At 61.0% G+C, this 20,582-nt stretch overlaps 6 protein-coding genes across 6 annotated transcripts; all 6 read left to right on the top strand.

The window, feature by feature from the left end:
* Positions 1-672: 672 nt before the first annotated feature.
* Positions 673-4,089, top strand: LSCM1_02897 (uncharacterized protein; the record flags this gene model as incomplete). The annotated part of the gene is made up of 1 exon (XM_067320460.1): positions 673-4,089. The coding sequence occupies one exon, from the start codon at positions 673-675 to the stop codon at positions 4,087-4,089; it is 3,417 nt and encodes a 1,138-aa protein (XP_067178772.1).
* A 998-nt stretch (positions 4,090-5,087) lies between these two features.
* LSCM1_02896 (uncharacterized protein) lies at positions 5,088-7,046 on the top strand (the record flags this gene model as incomplete). The annotated part of the gene is made up of 1 exon (XM_067320459.1): positions 5,088-7,046. The coding sequence occupies one exon, from the start codon at positions 5,088-5,090 to the stop codon at positions 7,044-7,046; it is 1,959 nt and encodes a 652-aa protein (XP_067178771.1).
* Positions 7,047-7,962: 916 nt separating this feature from the next.
* Positions 7,963-9,459, top strand: LSCM1_02895 (uncharacterized protein; the record flags this gene model as incomplete). Its single annotated transcript, XM_067320458.1, has 1 exon — positions 7,963-9,459. One exon carries the CDS (start codon positions 7,963-7,965, stop codon positions 9,457-9,459), a length of 1,497 nt encoding a protein of 498 aa, XP_067178770.1.
* A 1,920-nt stretch (positions 9,460-11,379) lies between these two features.
* Positions 11,380-13,581, top strand: LSCM1_02894 (uncharacterized protein; the record flags this gene model as incomplete). The annotated part of the gene is made up of 1 exon (XM_067320457.1): positions 11,380-13,581. One exon carries the CDS (start codon positions 11,380-11,382, stop codon positions 13,579-13,581), a length of 2,202 nt encoding a protein of 733 aa, XP_067178769.1.
* A 2,855-nt stretch (positions 13,582-16,436) lies between these two features.
* Positions 16,437-18,218, top strand: LSCM1_02893 (uncharacterized protein; the record flags this gene model as incomplete). The annotated part of the gene is made up of 1 exon (XM_067320456.1): positions 16,437-18,218. One exon carries the CDS (start codon positions 16,437-16,439, stop codon positions 18,216-18,218), a length of 1,782 nt encoding a protein of 593 aa, XP_067178768.1.
* Positions 18,219-19,241: 1,023 nt separating this feature from the next.
* LSCM1_02892 (uncharacterized protein) lies at positions 19,242-20,507 on the top strand (the record flags this gene model as incomplete). The annotated part of the gene is made up of 1 exon (XM_067320455.1): positions 19,242-20,507. The coding sequence occupies one exon, from the start codon at positions 19,242-19,244 to the stop codon at positions 20,505-20,507; it is 1,266 nt and encodes a 421-aa protein (XP_067178767.1).
* Positions 20,508-20,582: the final 75 nt, after the last annotated feature.

Raw genomic sequence — 20,582 nt, 5'->3', positions numbered from 1 at the left:
ATGCATCTGCGCTACCCATACCTTCGTCTCGGTGATTTTCTCTTTCTTCCTCCGCTGCGACCACGCAGCTCTCGTCATCCTCTCGGCTATTTCGAGTGCGCTTCTTTGTTCCTCTGTGAAGCCGCGGGCATCGCTCACAGCACCCGCATCTTTCGGCTCTCGTTCACACACACACACACAAAGCGAAGGAGAGAGAGTGGGGAGGGAGGGGGCGATCCGGGCACACACCCGCACGCACCCTATGCAAATAGCAACGCGTTTGTACGCTCGGGCACATACACGGTAGTCGCGTTACTCACGCTTCTTGGGGCGTCCGGGGTGCGCCTTGTTGCTGCCGCGCAGCCGTGCATCGCCGCACCGGTTGTTTCGCGTTCGCCCCCCCGCTGCGTCGCGCAATCTGTCCTTTATTTGCCGATTTCATTTTTGTTGCCGTGCCGCCTTCTTTTTGTTGTTGTTGATCGTTCGCGCGTTTGCTTCGCTGGAGGCGGTCGTGTATGTGTCCCCTTCCCCCCTCTCTTCTACCCACGTACGCGCGTACTTAACTCCGCCCTCCGATTCTGGAGGGGGAGGGGGCCGGCACACGGGTACACACCCCTGCACTCTTTGTACGCGCAGGCGCATCTGCAGGCGCGCACAACTGCATCATCATCTGTCCCTCCTACCCTTTGAACCATGTCCCTCTCTGCGCAAGACGTGCTGCATTTCCTCAACGATGAATGCCACCGCTATGCGATTTTCGAGCACATCTCGTTAGCCGCAACAGCGAGCGGCTCTGTTCCCTCGCTGGCGCGTGCACTTCGGGACCTTTCGGGCGTCCCGGAGGCGGACAAGAGCGGCGCTGGTGGCAGTGACAGCGCTGAGGGCGTGGGAGGTGGCTCTCTTAGCGTTGCCCCCACGGCTAAGACGCTCGTGTCCGCGCCGTCTACCTATGTCTTGCCGGCCTCCAGGTCATCGCCACAGCCGCATGCTTCTACTCTACCTCAGGAGCAGGGCACCCTGCTTGTGTGCGAGCTGCCGGAGGATATGTGGACTTCGATGGGCGCCGTCACCGAAACGTCGGCGCCGTCGACGCGGCAGCTTGCGTTCGCCACTGAAGGAGCCGCTTTTTGTGCCTCGCAGAATCCTAGCTTTGCTTACGCGGGGGGGAGCGCGGCCGAGGAGGGCTTGCTCTCGGTTCTGCCAACGACGGACGCTCTCCTTCCCTTGGGCGCGGTGGACGACAGGGACGGTGCAGAGGAAGAGGACGGGGAGCCGGAAAGTCTCAACGACGGTGGTGAAAGCTTTTCCACCTCCGCTGGCGACTCGGGCTTCTTTCCTGCAGCCGAGGGCATTCAGCTGCCGCAGCTCTACAGCCCAGCAGGGCAGCACGTCACGGAGTTTGCCGTATCTCCGCAGAAGCTGCAGGACGCCGGGGAGGGCTTGACGGTGACGTCGAACGCCACACAGACAGGGCTGAGAGGGACGGAGGAAAGCTCCTCTCTGTTGGGCTTTCCGCGAAGTCAGCCAACGAGTGGAGCCGCTGCCGCATCTTCGGTGAAGAAACAGAGCAGCACCGTCGCTGTGGTTCTGTGGCGCGCCGCTGATGTTGCAGCCTCACGGATGGTTGACGTGACCGAGATGGGGCAGGCGAGGGGTGTCTCGTACACGTTAGCCTCGGCACCGCTTGTCACGCCCCCAAGTCACCGTGATCCACAGTGCTCAACTTCAACCGCCATGACGTTTCCAAGGGCTGCCGCCTCTGGAAAAACCGCTGCAGGTACCACCGGCAGCAACGCAGAACCACCGGGGTTCCTTTGCTTCGCCGTGCGCGACATTGTGGAGGCGGAGAGCAACGACACCGATTTATTGACGCCGCGCGATCGGCGCGTGCAGATGCTGACGCTACAGATTGAAGCAGGCGCGGTCGCCTACGTCGCCAAGAGTCTCTCGGACGCGTTCAGTTGTGTCTCCAGCACCTCGCTGGCGTACACGTTCACATCGCCGTTGGCGCCTGGTGGCGTTGCGGCAGCCCGTTCGTCAAACCGCCCTGCGCCGGGCAGCTCTTTCGCCTTTGTCTTTAACAAAGGCGGCATTGCGCGGTGCGTTGCAGCGCTGCGGCAGCACGCACCCGAGCTTGTCTATGCTTGTCGTGGAGGCCGCAACAACATGTCTCTACTCCTGCCCGATGGCGCTAGCGGCTCGTCGGCGTCACCATGCCGGGGAACCACAACTCTTTTTGAACTGACGGCGCCACAGGGGGCGGCCCGAATCGGTAGCGCGCCTCGAGGGTTTCCGTCATCACCGGCAGCCAGCAGTACGAGCAGCGCTGGGATCTCGCAGGCGCAGCTGTCAGATGGTGAGATGCAGCGATGGCGCAAGCGGCTCTTCACGGGGGCGCTCTTTCGTGGTCGCGCTCGCGGATTCGGCGGTGTGCTCACGCACTACACCCCCAACCAGCGCTGCGAAGCCATGGGCGCAGGTGCACCAAACTCACCATCCCCGTCGACGACGCCGACATTGCGGGCGTCGCCGCTCAAGCCGACCGTGGGTGGCAGGGATGGCCTTCACGGCGGCAGAGGGACGCGGGGTGACACGGTCACGCGCGCAGGGAGGTCGGCGGCTGAACAGCGAGAGACGGGGCGGGGCCATTCCAGCGCTTCATCTTTTGAGGATCTCACAGACGAGATGACGGCCATACGGCTCGGCCCATGTTACGCACCGCCGCGGCCGTCCCTCTCGCAAGGAGGCGGAAGCAGTGTCCCGTCTCCGGTGACTGCTGCGGAGTGGGAGTCCGTCTTCGATGTCCAGAGCGAACAGCAGGGCCCGTTTCAGCAGCTGGAGGGCGAACCGGAGAGCCCCGCCACGCGCGGTATGACTTTGGTGGCCGTGCCGTCGCCGGCAAAGAGACTGAACGCGTCCCGCTGGCGCGCCTTCCGTCGAGCTGTGTACGAGCGAGGAGGGCTGGCAGACAGCAACATCCGTTTCGAAGTGTGGTGCTACCTGCTCGGAGCCTACGCAGTAGGGTCTACCGAGGCCGAACAAGCCGAGGTGCTCCGAGAGGAAGAGTCACTGTACACGCGCCTCACGTCACAGTGGAAATCGTTTCTGCCGGAGCAGGAGACGCGTTTCTCTGCCTACCGGTACGCCAAGCATTCTATCATGAAGGATGTGCAGAGGACGGAGCGCAACCACCCCTCCTTTCGAGACGACGACTCGGACATGCTCCGTGTGCTGCGGGAGCTCTTGCTGGCGCATGTTATGCTGGACATGGATCTTGGCTACAGCCAGGGCATGAGCGATGTCGCGGCAGTGGCTTTGCTTGTCACGTTGTCCTCTCTGCCGCAGGCACCAGATCCCGCGCCAGCGTCTGAGGCAGCCATGTTCATGTGCTATCGCAAGATCCTGAGCGAGCACATGTCGACGAACTTTATCATTGAGGAGCGCAGGGCGGACGCCCCGTACGCGGCTGTGAAGGGAGTGCAGCGGAAGCTCTACCAAGTGCAGGTACTGACGCGGCACTTCTATCCGAGTCTGTACAACCACCTCAAGAACAACTGCATGGACGAGAACATGTCCTTCGCCTTCCGCTGGATCTTGGTCTGCTTCAAGCGCGATCTGCCGAACATGGCCGACACCATGCGCCTCTGGGATGTGTTCTTTGCCTGCCCCTACACAACATCGTACGAGGTTGTCGTGACGGTGGCTTTGCTGGGCGCGCTCGCTACACAGATCGTGAGACACGTTCAGGCGTACGAGACGCTCCTACAGTTTGCCAACGAGCTGAGCAGTGGGGTAACTCTCAATCAGATTCTTGTATGTGCGAGGACGTTTTACGAGAGCGTCTGTGTCGTCGAGACGCGCGAGATGCGTCGTCGTCTGCTCCACCAAGCCGCTGACGCCGCCGTCGCGACGAGAGGCGTGGATGACGGCGCGACAGCGGGTCAAGCTGCCGCCGTGCCGCCTCGCAGGAATGGTGACTCATACGGCACAGCAGCGTCGCCGGTTACTTCTGCGCCTACTGGGAACGCCGATGTTGGCGACGGCGACGATGGCTATCCAACCGTCGAGGAAATGACGCAGCTATTTCTCAAGACGGACGGACCTCTTTGAAGCGAAGGCGTGGCGTTAAGAGGGGAGGAGCGCCCGAGAGGGCGCCGCGGAGTCAGCGTCTGAGGTGGTGAAAGCACTTGTCTGCGAATAGTGCACAGAGATGCAGGCCCTCTGATCATTTTATTTCTCTGCTTAGGCGTGTCTGCCCCCCTGCCCCCCTCCTCCTCTCCCTCATCCGACTCAGGTCTTTCCCTTTCCCGTTCTCTTCCTGTAGACGGTATGGTGGGGCAGTAGGGTTAGGGAAGGCGGACCGTCTCTTTCACGTGCTTATTGGGATGTGCTGTCACCGACCGCACGAAACATCAAGAAAAACTGCATCAGAACCTCCCGTCCACAAGCGGGCACACATTTGCACTCAGGCTTGGTGGCATGGATGAAGTGCGAGGTGGCGGGTAGTGGTATTAGGAGAGCTCAGCAGCCACTGCGAGGCGACCGACACTGTTCCGGCGTCACCTGAGAGCCATGCTCCCCTTTCAGCACCGTGGCTACTGGTCACGCGCTCTTGCTTGGGCGCAGCCTGTTGCATTGGAAGCAGCAGGTGACTTTTCGCGAGACCTGCTGCAGTTGTGCACATTCTTGGCCATGCTGTGCACTGCCATTGTATTGGTCTTATCTATTCCACACGGGACTCTTCTGAGCCTTATGAGCGGGCGTTTTCGTCGTACGTGTCTCCGTGTACGCGCGTGCGGGTGAGCGTGTATGTACGTTGCCGCAGCTGGTGTGCAGGCGCCATACCTCTGAGGAGGTTTGCACGAGGTGGGCCCCGACTCGCCGGCATCGCTGATAAGGGTGCACCGCAACAACGAGCTGGAAGCCAGCAGGCACAGATTCATAGAGTAGCACGGCCTCCTCACATTTACAGACACACGTGCACTTAGACATACTGTAGGAGCACAGGAGTACCTCGCTGCCGGTCTCCGGGAAGAGCCGAAAACAAGTGAACCAAACTAAAAGCGTAGCTGCGCAGCTGTGCGTACGCCCCCCATAACCTTTCTCACATGTCCGCCACTGCCGCCTCCACCCGACCTCGCTACCGTCGCCGCGAGAGTGGTAGGTCGGTTGTCCATCGGCTGCATGCGATCCCGGTGCAGCTATTACCCCTGCACGTCTTCACGTTGCAGCACGTTGACGGCGAAGTCCACGGCAACACCGATAAAGGTATAGCGCCCCTTTCACGGGCAGCAGCGTCCAATGTTGCCAGAGGCGACACGTGCGCTGAGCTCGGAGTGAATTCCGTCTGTTTGGTGACCAGTGCCGCTGCCGCGGTGCCATCGATGACTTCGGCACCGCGGCCATCCGCGACCGGCGAGTCAGCGCTTTTCTCTTCTCTTGAGCCACCAGCGGCCGAGCAGCGCCTCGCGTACGAAGTAGCCGCCGCACACGCGCTTCGAGGCGGTCGTGTGCTGTTCCTCAGCGCCCCCACGCGCCAGGCGTTCTCGCTGGCAAGGTTTGCGGTGACTGTGGAAGGGCAGTGGGTGGCGCTTCAGCGACTGCAGCAAGAGGCACGCAGTGCGGGACAGGCCGACACAGCAGAGCGGCACAATGCCCAGTATGCCAGGCAGGTCGGCTGTGCGGGATGCACTCCTTCACCTTCTGCATGCACCGTGCCGCCCGTGCCACCGTTGCAGTCGCTTAGCTCAGACGCCCTACTGCGTGCGCGTCAGCAAGCGGTTCTGGACGCTGTCCAGCGAGTGGAGGTGCTCCCCTGCACGTCCATGGACGACCTCTACGCCGTCTGCCAGGCGTACACGTTCCCCACCATCGCCGCCGAAGCTGCTCCTCGAGAGGGTGCAGTTTCTGCAGTCGCACCCGATTCGCTATCTTCAGCTCTGTCTCCTGTGGCAAGTCCACGCGACAGTGGGCGGCTGAGTTCGGCGAGTGAGCCGAGGGTGGCAGGCGAGCGAGTGTTTCCGTCCTCGTCGCCTTTGACGGAATCTGGTGGAGTGGCATCCACCTCTGCTGCCGAGACGTCTGCCGCACCTCTGACAGTTATTTCTGTGGCTGCATCGCCCCCGACTCCTGCGCGTGTCTGCACCCCGGATCAGGCAGACATCGTGCCGTTGTGTATTGTGGAGGGGTTTATGGGTTCCCTCTCGACGCCAGCGCTGCTCGAGCGCGCATCGGGTCAGGTTATTCTGCTTCCCCATTACCTGCTGTGCCTTCTGCAGCGTCGTCTCAAGTGTGCGGTGATGGTGTTGGAAGGGGGGGCGAGCGTGGCGATGGATAGTAGCGCTCGCTGGGCTCGCTCGTTGCCAGCTGCTTGTCTGCCTTCCGCGGGCCCACTGCTAGACCAGCATCCCCGTAAAGAAAGCGACATGTGCGCTGCCTTGCCATCCCCTTCGACAGTGCTGGCCGCTTCAGACCTCGTCCAGCGACTGCGTTCTCCCCACGTGCATCCGCCTACTGCGGCGCCCGTCTCGCCGGCGTTATGGCCTCTGAAGGAGACGTCGATGAAGAGCTCCAGCCAAGTCGGCGGTGCAGTAGCTCGCCAGCCAGGGAGGAAAGCGGCGCGAGCGGAGAGCGTAGGTGAGCACTCAGCGTGTTCGTTGTTCTCGCATTCATCGGCTGTTTCCCTCTATGATGTGCAGTTATCTGTAGCTTACGTCGAATGGGATGCCGTTTGGGGCCCGCTGCGTCACGGCGACCGCAACCTGCAGGCGTGCGGTGCATGGTGCGGCGCGACATCACTGCAGGATGAGCTTCTGCTTCCTTCCAGCGTGGCATGGAGGTACCGCGTGCACCTCATGAAGACGTGCGTTGGCGAAGCTGCGGACGCACGGGTCGGCGCCGCTGATAACCTCCTGCCCGACCGCCAAAGCACTTCTAGTGAATCCCTATGGGCCCCATCTCGTGGATCGCGTCGGTCATCGGGAGTCCTGAGCATCTCCTCCAGAGGGCCCAGCAGTCTCCACTACACTGGGGCATGGGTGCGAAGCTCCCAGTGGCGGCACCTGTAGACCGCGTAGTGACCACGGAGGGCGACGACGACGACGACAGAGTATCTGTAGTTGGCGCCCAAAACCCGCTGGCGGTGTTGGTGCGCACGCATGTGTTTTGTGTATGTGGCCTGGTAAGGGCCAGCCCCAGCCGGCTACCACGGCGTCTCACTCGCTCAAATCTGTAGCTCGCCTCAAGCGAGCTCATCTTCGCAGCGGTGAGGATACGGAGGCGCGAGTGTACGTGTTCGTGTGCCCATGGGGAAGGGGAGAGGGGTGAGGCAGTAGTGACGTCATCCGACCTTTGTTGTCGCGTCCTCTCCTCTCCTTTTTTTTCCCTGACCAACGGCTCTCCTCACGCCTGTCTGCCGCGTACACGGATTGTACGGTTAGATTGCTGACGTGTTCATTGGTTCGAGGAATTCTTCCGCCGAGATGGTTACTTCTTCACTAGCGCTTCTAAAGAGCAGCAGAATGCCGTCGGACACCTTATGCGCATGGCCTCTCTCGCTCACTCGCTTCTCACCCATGTCTTTCGCTCTTCATCGCCATCGTTCCCGACGCCTACACCTTTCCACGTGTCCGTCCTTGTGCGTGGCTGGCATGTGCGTGTGTGCCTGCTTATCTGCTTGGGTAAATGTGTGCGTCTGTTTACCGATGTACGCCGACGGTCCCCTCTCTCCGCCGCGCTAGACCAACCGCCTCCGGACTCATTCACCGGGTACACTAGCCCCGACGCCCACGCCCCAAACACAGTGGATTGTTGGCCTGGGGCCGGCGATACGGCCTCGTCCCTGGCACTTTCCCTTCTCCCCCAGACGGGCACGTGTTGCGAGCGGGTCACCGTCATCAGGACGCCGCTGTGAGCTGCCGGGCTGGCAGCTTTTTTTTTGTTGCCGCTAGCATTATTAGGCGGCGGTGCCATCCGCATCATCGCATGGAAGAGGAAGACTCGATTTCAGGCTTGGCACCTGCCTCAGTGCCGGTTCACGCGGGCGAGGAAGAGCTGGGATCGGCTAGCGGCCACCTGGCGGCTGTCCCTGGTATTGAGGCGACTGCAGGCGCGCTCGCTGATGACGGCAGTGGCTGGAGCTTCGAGCGCGCCCTTCGTGCCGCTAATGCGGCCGCGAAGGAGAGCGACGATCACGAAGACGGCCGCGCCAGCTCCGATGCCAACAACGATGAGGAGCAGGCGGGCGATGATGTGGACTTCCGAGACGGTGGCGCGTTCTCTGGCGCTGACGGGCACGCCGAAGCCGCGGAGGTGGATCACGTGGACGATGCGGAGCTGCTGCGCATCAGTGACAAGAAGGAGGCGAAGCGGTTGGGCAAGAGGCTGTACAAGCGGTGGAAGCGGCTGCGCAAGGCCACCGCGTCGAAGACGGAGAAGAGGAAAGGCGGCAAAGGGAGGGACGCAAAGAAAAGGTCGACGAGGAAAGATCAGCGGGGAGGTGGCAGCAGTCGCCGAAAGAAGAAACGTTCGAAGACGCGCGGGGACCACGATGGCGAGGAGGGGATGTTCGTGAACATGGCAGACGGTGCGAGTGAGATGCAGAACGAGCTTGGGCTCGTGCCGGCGGCTGACCTCTCCGACGCGGCTGCTGCCATCGAGGCGCGCTTGCAGAAGGCGGCCTTGCGTGAGTCCAAAATGCGGACAGAGAAGGTGGTCAAGAAGGCGGCGCAGCGCAAATCCACTGCGGCGGAGCTCGTTACCATTTCTAAGGAGCTGGTCGCGGCAATGGCGAAGGCGCGGCAGCTGGATGACGACATCATAAGTGGCCGCAACACACAACCCAACTCCTTTCCGCTCAACCGCGTGGCTCTCAAGAGCATCGTGCAAGCTCGATGTCGACAGGGGTATATGCTGGGGCCGCTGGTCGAGGCTGGTATCCTTCAGGAGCTGAGCTACTGGCTCTACGACATCGACCGCGCCGATCCCGCGCCATACGAACTGCGCACGGCGGCACTCGACATTTTGGTTTCTCTACCAATGGAAGGCAGCATCCCGATGACGGAGGACGTCACGGCATTCATGGGTGTAAGCCGCGAGCACCTCATCAAGACGGACCTAGGCCGCGCCCTCAACGCGCTTCGCCGCTACAACGAAGAGACGGTCGAGAACAAGGGCAGGTGTGTGCAGCTGCTCACCTCCTTCAGTCGAGTGATCAGCGGTGCGCTAGAGAAGGACCAGACGGACGACCATAAGAGCAAAGCTGTGTGGAAATGCCAGCGCGACCCGACGGTGGCCTCGCCGTTCGAGGTGCTGGAGACGTGCTCGGAAGCCTTCCAGAAGTCGTTCATGAAGCCCGACCCACGTGACCCGACATCTTACAATGGCGTGCTTCCGTGGCGGCCGCCGGCAGCAACTATCACAAACGTTTCCGGCAAGCTGGGCGACTACATCGAGAAGGCCACCATCAATCCACGGCGGTGAAATCACCGACGTACGACACCGGCATCTACGGTTTCGCAGAAGCCGTGTGGGCATCTCTTCCTTAATCAGTGTGGTGATCAACTGGGGTGCTGGCGAGAAAGCGAGAGAGGCAATGAGGGGTTCTTGCGGCTGCCCCTTGACACCACGGCTCGTACGCACAAGTGCCGCTGTCGCGGGCCACCCTAGCCCTTTCTCTAGGCTGCGCAGCAGCACTGTTACGGTCCAGATGATGTCGTTGTGCTTTTTCTTTGTATTTTTATACCTGTCCTCTTCTGGCGTTGTCGAGTCCCTCGAAGCGGAGGGAGGTGGCGGGGAGCATGCTTGCATAGGCTGAGGTGCTTACGTCACCCGCCCCTCCTAGGCTTTCATCCGCTTCCCCTTTTTCCCTCTGCACATCGGCGAATATGTGTGCATGTGTTGACCCCCCTCCCCCTCCCCCTCCCCCCCACAAACACACAAATCCGCGCATGTGCGTGGTTACCGACCCCCTCCTTTGAAGACTTTGGTGTGTCCAGGCGCGACGCACGCGCGCATCGATGCCCCCAACGTACGAGGTAAAAGAAACGGCGTCTGGGACGCCCACACCGAGCCCGATTGGGGGAGGAGCAAGAAAGGGGGCAGCCACCGCAACACCGAGAGCCAGGATGCGGCAAGGGTGGTAAGCACACACGGGCAAAGGAGGATGGAGGGAGACCGTGTGTGTGTGGGGGTGAGGGGCCGGCTAAGGGAAAGGGGTGCCATATTCGTCCCCTCCTCCTCCTCCCGCCGGATCTGTCGCCTGGTAACCGGCCACTGCAGCCATTTGCGAGAGGGCATTTTCCGTCCCGTTTTTCTCCCGTGGCTTCTCATGTCGGATCATCTCATCGGAAAGGCCACTCGACACACGTGCGAGACATTTGTCCACTGCTTGGGCTCCATTACGGATTGCGGTTCCCCTCTCCTCCACACGAGCGTCGCTCGATGCCAAAGACAGCCGTCGCACCTTCTTTTTCTTGTACGGTAGCCGTGATGCGCAAGTATCTCACACATGCAGAAGCTCCAATGCAAGCAGGTTTAGGTGTGCCGATGCTCTGGCGCAAGCCCACCTCTCCGCTCTTTCGTTGCGTCGCGTATCCTCTCCCCTCTTCATCACCCCTTCCTCCTCTTCCACTGGTGCGCGCCGCCCCCATCGACTTGGCAATTTGTTGCTTCCTCGTCTGCCCGCTTGCCTGTGTTGCGGATCCATTCCCCACTCTCTCTTTCCCTTTCGAATACGTGAATTTCGTGCTTGACGTGTCATGAATTACCCTCATGCATACGTACGACCATCACCCCTGCCGCACCCGGTCAGCACGTATCTCTTCCCCAAAGTTGCTGACGCTTGAAGCGCACTGCACTAATCAGCGTGTTGCGGGGGAGAAGCGCACAAGCGTTTCTCTCTACAGGAGAAGGCGCGAGTACGCCAAAGCCAAGCTCACTATACCCCTCCCACCCCCGTCTCCACTGTTCGACGAGTATCCCATCACGCGGACCCTTTATCTAACCCCACGCACCATCGGCATCCTGATTCGCTTTTGTATTGTACCTTCACTCCCCCCCAATCACTCCAAGTCGCGCAGGGCGAGGGCTAATTTTTTTCTTCTGTGAACTCGTTCTGTTTCTCGTGTTCGCTCGCCCTGATCGCCGTTGCTGCAGCCCTTTTCGTCCTCTCTCTCTGTGTGTGTAGCCTCTGAAGATTTTTCTGCACGTGTGGGGGTGCACGTGCGCACCTCAGTGAGCGTCCCAGCGTGTTACCCCTTCTCTCTCACGTTGCAGCGCCTCTGCTGCTCCTATTCAGCGCGCCATCGCGTTCATGGCACACCGGCGAAGACGCCGTCTCAGCAGTGCCTCGCCTCTCCTCCCTCCCCCCTCTCTCTTCCCCTCTTACGCCTCCTTCCAGCGATGTCAGAAAAGCCGCCGCAGCCTCGTCGACGCTTATCGGCCGCTCGCCCTTCTGCGCATATGTCAGCTGCATCTCGTCCTCGAACGCAGAAGAGCATAAGCAGCGACGATGCAGCGCGGTTGCCCACGACGACTCCCGTGTACAGACCCGTGCGGTACGTGGGCCGTGGCAGCTTCGGCGTCGTGGTTCTCGCGGAGGAAGTGCACTCGGGCGAGAAAGTCGCCATCAAGCGTGTCCACTACGACGCCCGCCTGCACAACCGCGAGGTGAGCATCTTGAACTCTGTTCTCGTAGACGACCCTCGGCAGCCGCCGTCATCTAATACGGCCCCCGACAGCGATAGCGCGTCGAGGTTCACCGGTGGCGCGACCGGGGTCTCGTTCAGCCCTTCTCAGTCGGCATTGTCCTCCTCGCACCGTATGGAAGATGTGCATCTGTGGGGTGGCTCACACCATCCCCATATAGTGAAGTTGTTCGATTTCTACGTCACCTACGACGCCGCCGCGTCGGAGCAGGCGCCTGGGGTGGAGATGACCCACGCCGCTGGTGCTGATGCGGGGTTCGGGTTCCTGCCATCGCACCACTCTACAGAGCGTCGCTGCCCGTGGAGCGGTGACGGCGGCGGCCGGGCCTCCGCCAATTCACCGGCCCCCACAGCACCCCTGCCGGGGTTTACGTATCTCGAGATGGTCATGAGCTACTTGCCGATGGACCTGTCCTACGTGAAGAAGTACTTCTTTCGTTTCCACAAGATGCCGACCTTGCGCGCATCCGCCTCGCCATCTCCTCTCACCTCCCCGGAGCAGCGGCCGGTGGAGTTGTCGTCCGGCGCGCTGCAGGAAGGGGTGGGAGGACGCTCTCCGGCGTCAGGAAAGCAAGCCGGCGCTGGCTGCAGCGCCACCGACAGCAGTGGCCACGGCAACACCTGCAGCGGTGGTGGCGACGCTTGCCACCACCTTCCCCTGCGCTGGGTGAAGGTGGTGCTGTTTCAGCTGGCCCGGGCGTTGGCCTTCATGCACGCTCGTCATGTTTGCCACCGCGACCTGAAGCCGGCCAACGTCCTTGTCGACCCCGACTCGGGCCGCGTGCAGCTGTGTGACTTTGGCAGCGCGAAGCAGATCATGCGACCTGCGGAGGAGAAGAACGTCTCCTACATCTGCTCCCGCTACTACCGCGCTCCTGAGCTGTTGTTCGGTGCACTGCACTACGGATGCGCCGTGGACATGTGGTCGTTTGGCTGCATCGCCGCAGAGCTCTTGCGCGAGTCCGGCAGGCCCCTCTTCCGCGGCTGCACCTCTGTCGATCAAATGACGGAGCTGTTCAAGGTGCTGGGGGCGCCGTCGAAGCGGGAGATGTACGCCATGAACCCCCAGTGTGCAGAGGCGCTGCTGCGCACCCGCGCCATGCACCGCCACCAGAGCTTCAACCACCACCCTTATTCGGAGGCCCGCGGCGGCGGCGGCATGCGGGGAGGTCAGCCCTGCAGGCTGGAACTCGAGCTGGACTACCACGCCGAGGATGACGATGACGACGTCGAGTTGCGTGGCGATGCGCGGCAGGGCGAGTTCGATGTTGACGGTAATGGCGACTTTCTGCGCGACGCACTTGACGATGGCATCTCGCCTCCGACGGCGTCTTCGCTTGGTATGGCGACGGCGTCGTCTGCGTCACCTTCCACAACCGATGCTCGGCGTTGCAAGACAGGGTACACGGTGCCCCCGTCCACCGCCACGGCAGCGAGGCTGGACGACGTGGCGCCTACGCTGTTTGAAGAGTACTATGATGTACTCAAGGTGCGCGCGATACCATGGCGCATGCTCTTCCCCACCGATACACCGACGGAGGCGTTGACGCTTGTCGCGTCGCTGCTCTGCTACGCGCCTGAGAAGCGACTCACCGCTGCCGAGTTGGTAGAGCACTCTTTCTTCGATGACCTTTTCAGCGCTGCGGATACACAGCCAGTCGCGGTAGCCGACGGCGATGCTGCCACGGCAATGGCCAGCGGAACGGCACCACCTCACAAGGACGATGAGGGCAGTGCATCTGAGGCCCTTCGGCTACCGAATGGTCGTCTCATGCCATTGGTCATGTTCCAGGTCACGGAGGTGGAGCGTAGCTTGTACACAAACACCTTTCTTGCGCGCATGGCGCGGCAAGCGGAGCTGCTGGCGGCTGCAGTGAGGGAGGAGCGGCACTCGTGAAGGTAACTTCTTGGGGTCTGGTGTGGTCGCCTTATTTTTTTTTGCGCAGAGGTGGGGGGCACGTGCAGGAGGTACTTGAGGGATGGTGGCACGGACGCACACACACGGAAGTGCGCACCTCTGCTCTTCTCGGCTTCTGTATTTGGGGTGCTGTGCGCACCACACCTCTGTGCATGCCCCGCTGTCTCTCTTTCTCGCTCCCTCTCTCCCCTACCATCTGAGCGGAAATGAGGTAAATCTGTGAGGCTGTCAGCCGGAGAGCATCGAAGGTGCCCAGTGCACCCCTTTTTCTTCACCCTCTCCTCTCTTGATTGTGACGTTTGGGCTCCCCTTCAGCTCCCTCTCCATCCCCTTCGTATACCCTTGCCGATCACGTTGTTCTCTCAGGGCTCCATCTTACCTCCTCTTTTGCTGCTGTTGCTCTGATGCTCTCTCTCTGTCTCGAGCTCTCGCGGTCTTGCCGACCTCAAGGTCTCTTAGTCGCTCCTACACACTCGGTGGCAGATAACTCATCATCGTTCTTCTCGCCTGTCCTTACATTGACTGCCGCGACAACACTTACAATGAAGAACACCGAAGTGGAAACAAACATATAACAAACGGGTCGTGGGTCAGCTTCGTCTCTCCCCCTTTCATAGTTTCACTTCCTCCCCCCTCCTTCGCCCCCTCGCCCTCCATCTCTCTCTCTTTGGTAGAGTATGTGTGCCTCTTCTCGCCTTCGTCTCACTCACGTGTGCGTGCACACACCCATGCACGCTCACTGCTGTGGGCTTATGACTGCATGTGTATGCGTACAGCATTCTCGTGGCGTGCTCCTCTCCTTCGCTTGAATCCGATTCACTTTTCACCCTCCTCTCCTTGTGTTCGTATGCTTGCAGAATTATACCCTCCCTCTACCCCTTCCCCACTCGCTGACGGGGTCCAGGAGATGGCACACCAGTGTTTGGCCGCATCTTGGGGGATCGAGTACCCCTTCCCCTCCATCCTGTGTGCTCAGGGGATTCGAGCAGCCCTCCCCCCTCGATCCTTTGTCAATGCCGCACCACCGCTCTGGTGGCGACAGGGCCAGGTGCACGCAGCGTGGGGAAGATCAGAACGGCTTCGTGGCTACGCGTGCCGGTGGCGAGGTCGCTGGGGGTGGGGCGTTGTGTCGGGGCAGCCTGGCGCGGTGCACCTGCTCGTGCCGCTCCTGTGATGGGCGGCGCGTCAGCGTGGCTGGAGCGCCTCTCACCCGAGCCTCACTCTGCCTGCCGGCCTGGGCAGCCTGCGCAGCGGTCGGGTGGGTGGGTGGGTAGAGTGCGAGGCAGGGGCGGTACTCCGATGACGGAGTCGGGGCACTGCTGTACCGCTCGCCTAGGGCTGCGGCGCGCCATGCGGCGAGGGCTGTGACGTGGCGGGGCGGCGGCGATGAGGGGGGAGAGGGGAGGGGGAGAGCTGCGTGGCGCTCGGCTCGTGTGTCTGCGTGTGTGTGTGTGCGCTGCGTAATGTGTATGGACGAGAGAATGGGTGCGCTGAAACGGACACGATAAAGGAAAAATGTTATCATCATTTTTAGCGATAGCTGCCAATGTGTGGGACATCTTCACGTGTGATTCCTTCTGATGGGCTCACGCCCTCTCTCTGACACTTTTCTTTTATGCCGCGTGGCAGGGCTGTGGCTGTGTTGGTGTGCCTCTCTGTCACGGGTGCTGCGCTCGACCGAGCCCTCTCGCCTTCTCCAGTTGTGAAGACGGAGGGACGCATTCGTAGGAATACAATCACCGGCGTGCATGTTGTGAGTCGCACCGCCTCACATTACCGCACTTCCGCTTCACCCCGGCTGCTGCCTACTCCTCTTGTTTTTTTTTTCCTCCATGGAGGAGGGGTGCGTGTGTGGGGTCCTCGCTACTGCAGGCGCAAAGGCTCCGATTCGGCCTGCGCCTCTTAGGCAAAAGGGCCACAGCATTCACGGGCAGGTCACAGCGAACGCTTAACCGAAGGGGAAACTGAAATCGGAAGAAGGAAAGAGCACTGATGTGGCACGGGCGACACGCTTCATGGCCCCCCTACCCCACCCACCCACACACACACACGGAAGCATGGATGCATTCCGTACGCGCCTCGACAGGGTCTTTGGCAAGGCTGGGTGTTACGCGCACCGTTTACCGCACACCGCCCACTCTCCCACGTGGCGAATACGCACCGAACGTGTCCATCCTCGCGTCCTTCCTGTCGCTGCATCGCACCGCTGGCGCCTGCACCGTCTCCCTTTTCCTGCTTTCATTTTTTGCGACCCTCTCACTTCACATGCCCTCTCTCTCTACACTCGCCCCTCTCCCCTCCCCGGCAATATCTCACAAGGCTTTTTTCAGCCGGTGGCCCACGTTGGCGAGAGAGCCCCCCCCCCCACACACACCGGCAGGGTACGTGATCACGGGCGTGCTTTCCTGTACAAAAAGCCCTTCGTTGGTTTGTTTTTCTCTTGGCCGCCGGACGGGTGCGTCGCTGTGCACGCGTGCGTTGAGTGACGTGCTCGCTGCGTGAGGTGCCACGTTCATATCCTTTCGTCCCTCTCCTCCTGCCCCCTTTCTCCCCAGGCTCTTCTCTGTCCCCTACCCCTCTCGAGGAGACGCTGACCGTGTCGCGTATTACAAAGTGGTGCGGCGATCACCCCCGGTTAGGCTCGAAGAAAAGGGGACGTGCAGGCAAGCGGGGGTGCGGCGGGGAGAGAGGTTCAACACACACACACACACGCGTGTGTGCGACGGAGGAAAACAGCGTCCCCACTGGCTGTCCCTCATTCGGCGCTCGCCGTTTGTTTGCCGTTGTGGTGATCGTGTTGTCGACGTGTGTGCGCCATGTCTATCATCGCAGGCATGTACCGTCGCACATGCCGCGCGACCTCAACGCGGACCTACAGCCTCACCCCAACTCCCTTTTCGTTGGGATGGGCGCAGCGACAGCCCTTCTCTACCATATATGGCCCAAGCACTTGTTTTGAGCGGCGAATTGCGGCATTGATGGCGCTACCCTCGCGTAACCCACGCACGAGAAGCTTTTATGTTTACAGCCTCGCCAACAATCTGCAACGCTGCGGCTTTTCCTCCTCCCGCGCGCAGCGCCACTCCGAGAGCTCTATCAACGCTGGCGGCGGCAGGGACCCCGCCGTCGGTAGCGCCGGCGCTTTGGCAGCGCCGTCTTCGTCGCCTTCGAAGTCATCGCACGTTGCAGTGCAGGCTGAGATTGAGGGGGAGCTGCAGAAGCTGCGCAGCAGTTACCTGGAGCCCTATGATGGTGTCTACCGCTTTCTCACACCTTTCAAGAGCACGACGCCCATGGTGATGTTCCTGGGCAACCACAGCTCCGGCAAGTCGACCCTGATCAACTACCTTTCTGGCTGCGAAATCCAGGAGACTGGTGTGGCGCCCACAGATGACGGGTTTACGGTGATCAGGCGCGGTACGTATGACATGGACGCCGATGGGCCGAGCGTTGTGAGCAACCCCAAGTACCAGTACCAGTCGCTACAGCAGTTTGGGATTTCGTTTGTGACGCACTTCAAGATGAAGACGCGTGTAATGCCGCCGACGTCGCAGGTGCCGATGGACATGGTTCTCGTTGACACGCCTGGCATGATCGACACACCTGTGCACGCGTCCTTGGCAGAGCAGTCGGGCAGCGGCGACCATACCCGCGGCTACGACTTCCTCGCTGTGACGCGGTGGTTTGCGCAGCAGAGCGACGTCATTCTTCTCATGTTTGATCCAGCGAACCCCGGCACCACCGGCGAAACGCTAGACGTGCTGACCAAGTCCCTCACCGGATACGAGCATAAGTTTTTCTTGGTCATGAACAAGGTAGATGTGTTCGAGAAGGTGACCGACTTCGCGCGCGCGTACGGGACGCTTTGCTGGAACCTCAGCAAAGTCATGAAGATGAAGGACATCCCGCGCGTGTACACGACCTCCACGCCACTGAAAAAGTTGAGCGGGAATGCCGTCGACTCAGCAGCGTCGTCGACGTCTGCTAGCTGCACAGTGCCACTGGCGGAGCTGTCGCGTCAGCGGAAAGAGATTCTCAACGAGATCCGTGCTGCTCCGATGCGGCGCATGGACAACCTCATCACCGAGACTGAGGAGAGTGCGCGCAACCTCCTCCTCGCTTGCCGTGTGTCCAAAATCCTCCGGCACGACTACCTCCAGCGCGAGGTCTTCCTCTACTGTCTCCTCGGCTCTGCTTGCCTTATCGTGCCTGCCGCAGCCGTGGTGTTCTCGCCCGTCACCGTTGCCGGGACCGTGCTTGTCATACTCCTCTCTATTGCCTTGGGATGCGGTGGCCTCGCTTTGACTCGTATGCACCTGCGCGAGTTTGACCGCCGCTTGCTGCAGTCGTGCGACAACGCGCTTGGTCGCCTCTTCACGACCAAGACGCTTACGAAAGACGTCGAGCTGCGCTGGCAGCGCACCGTGAGACCCGAGCTGCTGCGCATCGCTGCCGCTTCGCAGGAAAAGGGCACCAGTGGCGTCATGGCGCTGCCGTCCTGCTCGTCGCGGGCGTGCCGCGGAATGCAACATGTCATTCATCAGGAGGTTCCGGCGCTGCGGCGCAAAGTGAGCGAGTATAAGGAGAGCTTCTTCCAAGGGCGAGGCGCTGCATAGGGTCGAAAGCGAGAAGAGAACCACGCAGTATTCGCATCGATCTGTGTGCATACTTTTTTCTTTTGTAATTGGGCGGGGAGGGAACTCTTCGACTGTCCACCTGCCTGATTGCGGCTCGCTGCGTCTGTGGCGGGACCTCTTCAGTGCGCCAGCGCCCACCATAGCATTGCCTTCCTTCCTCGGGTGCCTTTCTTATCTGTTTCCTCTCCTCCTCCTTGTCTGCCTCCCTCGGGCGACTCCTAGTTGACAGCGCCCGCTTGTGCGTTTCGCAGTCGCGCTTCTATGAGGCAGGCGACATGGGCGCATCAGCAGAGGAAGGAATAGGGCCTCACATGCGAGGCCTCCATCACCGGCACACTCGTGTAGGTAACGACGTACGTGTGCCCACCACAGCGAGCGCGTATAATGAGGCAGCTGAGACAAAAGAAAGCGCGAGGCGTAATCATCGAACTGCAAATAAACGTATGCGACACACGCGGGGGAGTGATGCTCATGCACAGGTCTTCGGCGCTATGGTTTTCTATCGTGTGCACCTTACCTCAAGAACGTCCCTTGACGTCCTCTTTCTCTTCGATGTACCGCCGCCTCTCCTCCGCAGCACCTGTGGAACGTCATGTACATCGTCGCTTGCCTGTTCTTTTCCCCCCACCATTTTCTTCTCTTGCATCCACCGAGGCTCTACATGACTGCATCGTCAGTTGGCTATTACCGTGAATCGCTCGCACACGTACATGCACGTCTTCACCAGGCCGAGGACACACTGACTGGCACCACATCCACGCGCACCACCGGCGCACACTCGCACTGACATCGACACCTGCGCATCTGTTTACTTTGCTCTCTCTCTGTCTGTTTTCAGCCGATTCCCTGTCGTTCAGCGACTCGCCCCTTTCGCTGGTGTGTGTGTGTGAGAGAGAGAGCCGTCTTCATTCTCTTCCTCTGCCACGTCGCATCGCATAGCTGACGTGGCAGACGGCATACACACACACACAGTATCGGCTGACCTCGTGGTGGGGGACAGCCATGCAGTTTGTAATACACACCTCCTCCATCCTCGCGCCGGCGCTGCAGCATGCGCTCAGGAGCGTGTTGAACGTGCCGTCTGCGTGCATCGCGACTTGTGCCGACGGCCCTCACCGCGTTACGGTGGATGGGAAGACCTTCCATGGGCTGCAGCCGTTCCTGCTGGCGCTGCGCCGCACTGCCTTAACGCCGGAGCAGAGGGCCTTTCTCGGGAAAGACGAGGAAGAGGCGCCGTTGGTGAACCAATGGGTTGGCGTGGCAGCGGTCCTGGACGTGGACGCCGCGCGCGCGGAGGAGGACGCCACCACTTCGGTTGCCAAGGCAGTTTACAGTGACGTGGAGCTTATCCTCGCGGCGACGCCGAACGCGGCCTCGCGATATCTGACAGGCAGCAAGCGCGCCACTATGGCCGACCTGCTCATGTACGCCGCTGCTTTCCGTCACTCGGCCCACGCGGAGGTGCTGCCGACGACGATGAGGTGGGCTTTGCATGCACAAGAGGACGCCTACGTGGCGTCCTTTCGCTCCTCGTTCGTCAAGGCGCCGGAGCCACAGCGGGCGGGCCAACGCGGCAGCGCGGCCGCCGGTTTGGCCAAGGAGGAAGTGACGTATCTAAAGCCGTCCGAAGAAGAGATTTTGAGGCGCCGTGCCGAGAAGGAGAAGGCGAAGGCAGAGAAAGCTGCTGCTGCGGCGGCGCACCCGGGGAAGGCTTCCGCTGGCTCCAGTAACAGCGCAAACGACACTAACAAAACGAAAAAGGTGGAGCTCGACTCCACCAGTCTATGCATCCGCGTAGGGAAACTGACAAACCTGCGTCGCCACCCGAGCGCCGACCGCCTCTACGTGGAGGACATGGTGCTCGGTGATGAGACGCGCACAATCGTCAGTGGGCTGGTCGAGAACTACACGATCGGAGAGCTTGAGGGGATGCAGTGTCTTGTTGTATGCAACATGAAGCCGAAGCCGCTGATGGGCGTCACGTCTCAGGGGATGGTGCTGTGCGCCAAGAAGGATACGGAAGTGAAGCTGCTCCGTCCTCCGGCCGATGCCAAGCCAGGCGACCGCATCCTCTTCGGGGAATTATACGACGCCGCGGTTGCGGCAGCTGGCCCGCCGGAGCCGATGTCAGGGAATAAAATGGGCGAAGTTCTTTCTCACCTGCACACGAACGCCGACGGCGTCCTTTGCTGGAAAAATGAGCCTGCGAGGCACGCAAGCGGTGCCGCAGTGACCATTGCCGACATGCCAAACAGCCCAGTTAGCTGAGGTGAAGCCCTCCCGGCACACACGGTGTGAAGCAACCGCTCGATGGGCCGCTTTGCCAAAGCGAGAGGGCGGGAA

The sequence above is a fragment of the Leishmania martiniquensis genome, chromosome 22 (genome assembly GCF_017916325.1).
Source record: "Leishmania martiniquensis isolate LSCM1 chromosome 22, whole genome shotgun sequence".
Classification (NCBI taxonomy): domain Eukaryota; phylum Euglenozoa; class Kinetoplastea; order Trypanosomatida; family Trypanosomatidae; genus Leishmania; species Leishmania martiniquensis.
The sequence above is the reverse complement of the archived record's forward strand: the minus strand, read 5'-3'. Positions and strand labels throughout refer to the sequence as shown.